This window comes from Orussus abietinus, unplaced genomic scaffold, assembly GCF_000612105.2.
Source record: "Orussus abietinus isolate OABI.00-Male unplaced genomic scaffold, Oabi_2.0 scaffold2, whole genome shotgun sequence".
In the NCBI taxonomy this organism is placed as follows: domain Eukaryota; kingdom Metazoa; phylum Arthropoda; class Insecta; order Hymenoptera; family Orussidae; genus Orussus; species Orussus abietinus.
In genome coordinates this window covers 1,848,293-1,857,021 of record NW_019396012.1, presented here as the reverse complement: position 1 = coordinate 1,857,021, position 8,729 = coordinate 1,848,293, and the positions used below count along the sequence as shown (strand labels likewise).

The 8,729-nt window shown below is 49.1% G+C and overlaps 2 protein-coding genes across 4 annotated transcripts; one reads left to right on the top strand and one right to left on the bottom strand.

Annotated features, from left to right (window-relative positions):
• The first annotated feature begins 781 nt into the window (after positions 1 to 781).
• On the top strand, positions 782 to 4,701 carry LOC105700631. The gene is made up of 6 exons (XM_012426659.2): positions 782 to 1,453; positions 1,525 to 1,750; positions 1,815 to 2,419; positions 2,531 to 2,973; positions 3,016 to 4,243; positions 4,322 to 4,701. Exons 1-5 carry the CDS (start codon positions 1,176 to 1,178, stop codon positions 4,212 to 4,214), a joined length of 2,751 nt encoding a protein of 916 aa, XP_012282082.1. The 5' UTR covers positions 782 to 1,175; the 3' UTR covers positions 4,215 to 4,243; positions 4,322 to 4,701.
• Positions 4,702 to 5,369: 668 nt separating this feature from the next.
• Positions 5,370 to 8,223, bottom strand: LOC105700632 (alpha-(1,3)-fucosyltransferase C). Of its 3 annotated transcripts, none has more exons than XM_012426663.1 (3): positions 7,424 to 8,223; positions 6,786 to 7,349; positions 5,370 to 6,490 (listed from the first exon to the last, which is right to left on the bottom strand). In XM_012426663.1, exons 2-3 carry the CDS (start codon positions 7,337 to 7,339, stop codon positions 5,791 to 5,793), a joined length of 1,254 nt encoding a protein of 417 aa, XP_012282086.1. In that variant the 5' UTR covers positions 7,340 to 7,349; positions 7,424 to 8,223; the 3' UTR covers positions 5,370 to 5,790. The 3 variants fall into 3 exon arrangements, with proteins under 3 accessions (XP_012282086.1, XP_012282085.1, XP_012282083.1); XM_012426662.1 differs by having other exon boundaries at positions 6,786 to 7,534; positions 7,756 to 8,223; XM_012426660.1 differs by having other exon boundaries at positions 6,786 to 8,223.
• Positions 8,224 to 8,729: the final 506 nt, after the last annotated feature.

Sequence of the window (8,729 nt, the reverse complement as noted above, 5' to 3'; positions counted from 1 at the left end):
GTTAGACCTCGTCCGAGTCCCTAGGGAAAAGTCCCCAGGGGACCCCGACCCCTCTCGCCGCGAATCGAACGACTCCGCTCCTCCTTTTCTTCCCCTTGCTCCGATATTTTCGCTCCTCCTCTCCACCCTTAAGTTTTGCCCGACCGCCGGATTTCCCTTACGGGCGAGTGCGACAAATCCCGGGAAATTCCGCCGAATTGTATCTGCGAGGGGCGGAAGTGCCGCTAACGTTGAATCTCTGGCAAGGAAATCTGCCAGTGAACCAAAGAAATATTCCTTCTATTTCAATAGTACCGAGGAAATATTTTGTTCATTCAAGGAAACACTCAAATAAACTCAAATGAATTGGCAGAATTTATTGTATCAACTTCCGGTAAATATCCATTGTCGATGTTCATACAGGTCGGACACTTGCAATAAGTAAGGCTGTAATTGTAAATCTCGCATTTTAAGGATTCTCAGCAGTGGATTGATTTGCGTTTCTTGTAGATTTTTAAGCGTAACATTTTTAGTTTTCAGGTGAAGGGCAAAAATCGACGAAACGATGCGAGAGGGTCGATGGAAAATGGCGGCCTGATTTCCAAATCCAATAAAGATCCGAGCGCTTAGGCCGCGTCTGGCTTCACGTTATTTCCACGGTGAATCGGCGTAATTTTATAAACACTTTGAAAATCTTGCGCCACGAGGTGGCTTCGCCAGCGAGATTGCTTCGGTCGCCTGGGGCTTCGTCTGCTGCCGGGAAAATAATTACAAAGTCACACGAACGAAATGGCCGCCATGACGGAGTCGTCGTGTGTCGGCCCACGCCCTGGCGCGAGGAACAACAATGGATTTCTCCGAGAACGAGCGTTAGTTTTTAAAGGAGCGATTCCTCCGAATGTACGAACACTACTCATGATTTAATTGTCTGATCTTCCACCAAGCAAGGAATCTAAGAAGGCCTTGGCAGCTGTCTTCGCGTAGAAAAATCCTTTAGAGAAAATAATATCTCGGTCGCAAAATTTTCGGTTAAGGATTCTTGAAATTGACTGAAAAAATATAGAAAAACGGGCGAAAATGCAGAAAGGGGATGACTTTCCTCGAGAAGGGATGAAAATGATCGAGTGAGGTTAGGAGTACTTCGCGGAAAGAGGAGATAAGGTTGTTGAGAAGGGAAGAACTCGGAGGGAAACAAAATGGCGGACGAGGAAGCAACCGACGTGGAAGACTACGTAGAGGGTGAGACCGAAACCGAAACGGAAGGGTTAGCCACCACCGAAGGGGAGGTTACAGCAGGGGAAGAGACCGCGGAGACTGCGGAATCGGCGAAAGGGGATGAAAAGATCGATGATGAAGGGGAAGAGACTAAACCTAAGAAAAGAAAGAGACGTAGGAAAAGAGAAGATAGCTGCTGGCCGAAGGAGGAGAATATCTGCGCCGAAGGCGAGCCATTGTGGCGCATCTACATGAAATCGTAACATTCGTTTCCCTAAAATAATAAGATAAACATGAATATCCTCTCATTTAAACATTTCAACCCCCCAGGTACGTGGAACGGGAGGAGAAGTTGAAATCAGAGGACAAGTACTTGCAGAGGAAGCCGGGGAATTTTCCAAAATTTCCCAACCTGGAGTCCAGCGAGGGAACGTTTCCTCCTCCCTCGTGTCTCCCTCAAAACGCGTTCAACGCGAGGAAAAAAATAAAACTGCCATCCAGGTTGAACCCCGAGGAGAAAACCCGAATTTGGAGGAAGCTGCGAGAAGCGTCATCGGTTAGTTCTTCATTTTCCGGGTATTTTCTATTAAGCACCTTAATTAATCTCTTCATCGATGCAGGTGGAGGGTGCGGAAGGAGTCGAGCAGATTTCGAAGGACGAAGGCGAAAAATGGCCAGGAGTGTGGCCTTGCTTGAAACAAGGAGAGGTGGAGGGAAGAAGGAAAAGAAGGAAGAAAGGAGGCACTCCCTGCGAGGAGGAGAGAGACAGAAGCTCGAGTCTGGACAACGCGAAGGAGGATTACGCGGATTTTAAGGAACTGGGACATGCCAGGATCCCGGAGACGTGTCCTAAAAAGGAGAAAAATCTCCTGGTGGACAGGGCGGCAGGGGAGCATCCTGGTTTGGTGGATGGGGATTATATTGTCTCGGTACTCTCCTCGAAGAAGAGGTCCGACAGGGTCTACGCCACCGTCTGTCTTCGAGGGTTAAAGGGCATGCACCTTCCGGAGCTGGACGTCTCCAGGACTCGTTGGGGCACCTGGAAGTTCTGCTTCTATCAGGCTGTTGTGGCTCTCCTGGTAAAGACGCAATTGCGGTATAAATTTGCTTGGGGGGCCAACATCGACTACATATACGACCATGCGTGGCTGCTCTTCGTGCACATGGGGAGCCTCAAGATCAGGGAACATCAGCGACTCGACGACGTGGTGGTGTATAATTACAGGTTTCATAAAGTTTCATAAACGAGACTTCTCTCGCAACACCCTAAATTACGTCCTTCAGCTATTTAAAGAGAAGTATCCAAGAACTTTCATTTGCTGCCTACTAATTACAGGTACAGCGTGGAGGTGGAGCTGGTGCAGGAGCTGAAGGATCTGCCGAGGATGGAGACTGTCAGCTGGGACTATTTAGAGAAGAATTTCAGGTCGACCCGGAAGACTAGCAGGCCGGAACTGATGCACACGAGGGACACGATGGGCTGGCAGAAGACAACGGATCGTCAGACATCGCCGATTCACGAGAGCACCAGGAAACTGGAGGAATGGTTCGATGGACTGGAAGATCGGTTTTTCAACTGCATCTTCAGGACCCCCAGGTTCTGTCTGGCCTTCTGGAGGGACGGCTTCTTCTGGTACCTCTACAACCCGTACCGCTGCGACGAGTTCGGGTTCTGGGACGACCAGGGCTACGCATGCATCCTGAAGTTCTGCACGAAGAAGTCCCTGAAGAGACACTTGATGATCCTGCTCCTGAGAGCGTACGCGTACGAGAGATGCGGCCCCTTGAAGATTAAGGACTCTTCAGGAACGGATACGGAAGGTGACGTTCGAGGCCAGGATGCTGAAAAGGAAGAGGAGAAGGAAAAAGATGAGGAGAAAAATTCGGAGGGCCTCTTCAGCGTGCAGATCTACCAAATGATCTACCACTGCGGCCAGTTGCATAATTTAAGACTGATGCAGCGCGTCCCTCCGAAGCCCAGGACACGTTTAGTCCCTGCCAAGGTTTCGGATCCTTGTAGCTACGATCCCCTAGATATCTACGACCCCTGCGAAGACCCTGAAGAGGCCGGTGCCGCCGAAGAGCCCCGATGGCTGAAGAGATACAGGATCACCTGGAGCAAGTGCAGGAGGAAAAGGACCTCGAGTCCTGCCAAGCTCCGCTGGCACCAGTTCTACGTCGAGGAGCCCAACAAGTTGTTCTCCCTCTGGGGCGAACTACACACGACCCAGCGATTGTTCCCTGAAGAGAACAGGGGTAAGCAGATGTACGCATGTTACGTGGTTTGCGCAGGAATGACGAGAATAATGGCCCCGGAGTACTGGACTGCCAAGACTCTGGACGCCATTGTTATGTGCGGCGACAAGTACTACACAATGAGCAAGTTGGGCTCCCGGCGAGACCCTGAGGAGGACCCTGAAGAGTTTCTCTCTCAGGATTGTCCAACTCGCCTGGGCAGGAGCTTCAAAATCGGCGAGACCTTCTTCGAGGTCGACATCTTGCCGGCCATTTGTGGAAGACTTTACGCCAAGTCGGGGAAAAATCTTCGTCAGAGCCTAGAGAAGATGTTCCTGAAGCATCATTTTGGTATCCTGACGTGTGAGAGTACTTGCGTGGGGCTCTTCAAGTTTTGTGGCGCGTATTACATGTGCGATGTCCGCTCTTCAGGGCCACCCATTTTCCAATATGGAGACGGGGTAGCCTATCTTATCAGGACGACCGGTCTCCACGTGCTCATGGTGGTTTTAGTCCTCACCATCGGTGCTCCTGAATGCAGCCAGTTCGTTTTAAATCCTATCGACATCCTCAGGGTGGTTGACATGGGGTCTGTAGATCCTGGGGGAAGTTCGGAGTTGCCGGAGAGTCCTGCAAGGGAGGTTTGCCCCTTTGAGGACGACAGGAGCCCGGATCCGAAGAAGTGGAGGCCAAAAGCTGCCAAGATCGATCGGAAAACCATCGATCGCGTTTCTTGCCGAGAAAGTCCGAAGAGGCCCTCGAAGAAGCGGAACGGGTGCTCTTAAATTTTGTTCCTGGTGAAGATGATGAAGGGGTATCTAAAAATCGTCACGTTTCAGAATTTTACATTTTCTCCCTGAAAATCATTATTTATCGGAAATGTATGTTTTAGCCGGCTGGAGAATTCTGAATTCCTGAAAAATATCCGATGAAGAGCCGATTGCCTCTTCAGGTCCCGGAACCTCCAGTGGAGGCTCTTCAAGGGTGCACCCAGTGGCCGGAAATTTCGCGCTATAAATTGTAGCTGCGGGATACTTAAACAGCTTCCCCGTTGCGATGACTGAAACCTTTGAAAAATCAATATCCGACGAAGCCCGAGGAGTTTTCTCTCTCTATACAGCAATCAGCCGCAAAGAAGCGCTCGGAGGGCCGAGGGTTGCAAAACGGGCGCGGAATCCGGCCATCGTCGAAGAAGCGCCCTTGGATCCGCGATTGAATTTTCCCCTCGGGATCCGCATCTCCCGCGGATGAGTCGCAATTTTCCCCGGAATCGTCGAAGCCCTGGAAGAATAAAAAAAATAATAAAAACCCGCGAAATGTTTTCCCGAGAGCGCGGCAACCGGATAAACGCGGCAGGTTTCACGTAAGCCCGATGAAGGATACGTTTACCGAGTGGTACTCTCTACCCTGATTAACTCTCTCGTTTTCGTGAAAAAAACTCGTTCCCAGCGAGATTCAACATTTGCAGAGGCTACGGGTAGAATCCCCGATTTTCGGAATAAATTCCAGGACGATGAAACCGAGCGAGCTGGGCTGGATCCTTTTAGTGGGAATCGGCGGGAATGGAGTTGCGCCCGTGGAAGAGTTTTCAGGGAATTAGGCTTTCAAGGTGGGAGGTTCGTTGACTTCAGGGCTGAAAAAAAGCGACATGGGGCCGAGGGAAAAAGGAAAGAGGCACTTAGGTTGATCGTCTTTAGGTCTCAGCCCCCAACTGCGCGGGAACCATTAAACTTGCACCGGGGATCGTCTTAGTTTAGGCCGCCCCGGGGTTTATGTACTTACCGAACTTGGTTAACTTTCTCAGGGTGGAGTTGCAGTGTCCATAATTGGCACCCCCGGGCTCGACGGACCCGAGTATGGCACTGTCGCGTGGCATAATTTTCCTAGTGCACCCCTTTAGGACTACACCCCTCGTGGAGATCGCGGAAACCGGGCAAAAATCCTTGGCAATCATCTCGAATTTATTTAACAAATCGTTCCCGACTTATGCAACAAACAAACGGCTCCACATGTTCGTCATCCACTTATACTGGAAAATACTGCATACATAATACTTATTCAGGGTACTCGACTGGAGCACAAACCGTGGAATAATTGTCAAAGAGGGCCTCTTCAGGATCCCCACCCTGGATATCGGGGAAACTTGGAGAAATCCTTGGAAATTATTCCTGATTTAATTTACAAGGTGGCATAACACCAGTCATCCTGTCATTCATCCACTCGTCCACTCTGTAAGATATCTCACTTCATCGTATCTCATGGAACATGATCGGTAATCTTAGAGACGTCTTCCGCAGGATTATCGAACGATCAAATCGACTCGTCAACGTAAAGTTAAGTACATGAAGAGTTGAAGAATGTTCACAGCAAGGGGCCCGATTTGCACCCCGAGTTGTCGTTCCACCACCGATGGAGATTGCGCACCACTTGCGGTTTTCGATTCTCATGAAGAGCCTTGCAGAGTTCACAGTTGAAGTTCATGGCGTTGAGGTCGACCTTGTATCGAGCCTTCCATCGGAAATAGTCAAGATACCTCTTGGAGTCCTTGGCGAGAGCTTTGAGGAACTCGGCCAGCTCTTTTGGGGACTGGAAGTCCTGGACGTCCACGAAGGACCCAGGAGGCAGGATGCTGGGATAATCCGCACCCCCGTAGACAACAGGCACCACGTTGACCTGCATCGCGTTGAAGACCTTCTCCGTGACATAGTCTGGACACAAGGAGTTCTCAAAAGCGAAGTAGAAGAAATAGTCCTTGTCGAGCATCCTCTGGCATGCAGATGAATTGTCCCTGGAGCACTCTAAGGTACCGCACCGTCCATAGATATCAACGTCCATGAAGTTCTTCAGCTCCTTCGCGAGGTCCTCCCTCTTGCTCGAGGTCGCACAATTCGAAACGAACCAGGCAGCGAGTTTAGTTTTCCCCGAGAAGGCGATTTTCGCATCCTCCGGGACCTTATCCTTGGAGACGTCCTGCCATTGAGCCGGGATATGGGGCGGCATCACGTGGTTGCCTGACACCATCCTGAAGATCCCATAAGGCCTCATCAGGTCCGAATCCCTCCTGTATTAATATTGAAAAAAGGGTTAATAATACTCTACACAAGTACCGAGTCCCAGGACTGAGATAAAGACGGTACTTTATCCACTTTACCCAGCCTCCGCGAATATTTCTCAAAATTTTACCCCAATTCCGCGCGTGAAGTCCTTCTCTTAAAAATCATCTCCTGAGATATACTACCTCAAAATTAATTTCCCAGGACCTAAGGGAATTTTTCCAGGAATTCTCAAATAGTTCTAGAAACGGATATTCCGTTTTCATGACGAACCTCACTTGGATATTTTTTTTTTTCAGTCACCTGTAAGTAACGGTCCAGTTAAAGAGGTCCTCGAAGACCTTGATTTTCCGAATTTTCTGCGACAACGGGGTCTCCATGTCCAGGAAGATGTACACCTGTTTGGGAGACCTGGTCTTGGGGATCGGCACCGAGGTCATATCTGGACCATGGAACAAGAGTGCATCAAAGTCCTCCACAGGTTGGTGGTTCTTATCGTCGGTGCCCCAGCAGGCCGAGACTGGGCATCCCTTGAAAAGGTCCCCCTCTCCCATGTAGAAATTCCTGCTGCTGAACATCTTGGTCCAGAAGAGGATCTTCTTGGGTGGGACCACTCTTCGCCAGGACGAGTTGGTCGTCCTCTCCGTTGGGCTTGTTTCCTGGCCCTCGTACTCCTGCAAGCTGCCCTCGTACTCGGATTTATCAACAACCGTCCAGTTGTACAGGCAAAATGTTAAAATGATGATCGCCAGGACACTGATCACCAGGTAGCACTTAGAGCTGGTCGGCTGCAGGATCTTCATCCTTACCTGTCGCGACGTGGTACCACTGTGCGATCGGCACCGTTTGACGAGCATGCCAATCGCCCTTAGATAAGAATTGGACTGATCTATCTATCTCGCTCGACGTTATCTATCCGTCGACAATATCGATGTACTCACTAATCAAACATCGAGCACGAGACGCGGCGAAAAGTGTAACGACGAACGCCTTTCAGGGATCAGAGGCGTATATCAGAAGTAGATCATAACGTAAATGCCCACACGTGTGCTCTGCAAACGGAGAAATTAATGGCTTGCAAGACACACTTCGGTGGTACTCGATTATGGAGTCCCACATAGTGTCGCACAGACCGCGGCGCGTCAGACGGACGATTAATGACTTCGGTGCTATTCGACGTGTCGAGGTGTAAAGAACTCAATGATAGCGTAACTCTCCCCTACGTTGGAGTACCGAAGTCATCATCGATGAAAATTGAATTTCGCGCACGTACCGATCGAAGAAATTGGGCACGGGTCAAGACGTGTGAAGACTGCGTTGCGATCAGTCAACCGACGTGGGGTTATGGACTTACATGGACCGCTCATTCCCTATATACATATTCGTATTTGTATTATACGTCCATGTGTGAGGAAGGCGTAAAGCAAGGTCAACTTCAAGTTTCCCCATCACAATTCTCTCCGTCACCGCGAATATTTAATCGAACAGGATATTCTGGATATTTCTTTAATCTCGAAACTCGTTCTTATTTCTATAATTTTCATACTTCCTCAACTAGTTCCGATACTGACCACATCGATTAGGTAAGGTTAGGTTAGGTTACGGCCATCGACTTCAAGAGTAAATTGTTTTCAAGAAGGTGATACCGACTCCTAATTGCTCGTTAATCAATAAAAGGTAAAGTCACTAGTCTCCTTACTTTGTAGGCACATTTCACACGTCTTGTCTCTGACTTTTGTCACTGGAAACACGCGAATGTATATCTTATTTCGCGGAATATCGCGTTTTTGCATCGTGGCAGGTATTATCGAATTTTCATGGTCATACGGTCACGCTGCTCAGACATAACTCGAACAGCGTGTCGATTTCGTTTTATCCTTTAGCCTTTGTTCCTCTCTTTCCGCTGCCTCGAGGAAACGTGGCTGATAAGGCGTATTAGTAAATGCCTTCAACCCGATTAGAAACACCAGTCGATTAGGAGGCGACCGATGTATTACTTTTTCTAAGCTAGAGACGGTCAGCAAATTTTAGGAGGTGTGGAAATTCGATTCCAGGAATCGGAGGATCGATTCCCGGAGGCGGTGAGATCAAAGCGGGCATTAAAAAATGGTCGAGTTCGCCACAATAATTTATTTCTGGTTTATACACGTCGATCGCTAGCCATATGTACAGGTATATTTACACCTCGGCATGAGTTTAGGATTTACTATTTACATTTTCCTGCCTCTGGAAGGTCAGTCAAGACGA

What these genes read in the sequence shown, in the direction of transcription:
- LOC105700632 (XM_012426660.1), bottom strand. Translation starts at nt 7,339, where the DNA reads ATGCTCGTCAAACGGTGCCGATCGCACAGTGGTACCACGTCGCGACAG. An exon ending in AACTGGACCGTTACTTACAG is followed by an intron (nt 6,491 to 6,785) that starts GTGACTGAAAAA and finishes ATATTAATACAG; the next exon opens with GAGGGATTCGGACCTGATGA.
- LOC105700631 (XM_012426659.2), top strand. Translation starts at nt 1,176, where the DNA reads ATGGCGGACGAGGAAGCAACCGACGTGGAAGACTACGTAGAGGGTGAG. An exon ending in TGGCGCATCTACATGAAATC is followed by an intron (nt 1,454 to 1,524) that starts GTAACATTCGTT and finishes TCAACCCCCCAG; the next exon opens with GTACGTGGAACGGGAGGAGA. An exon ending in AGCTGCGAGAAGCGTCATCG is followed by an intron (nt 1,751 to 1,814) that starts GTTAGTTCTTCA and finishes TCATCGATGCAG; the next exon opens with GTGGAGGGTGCGGAAGGAGT.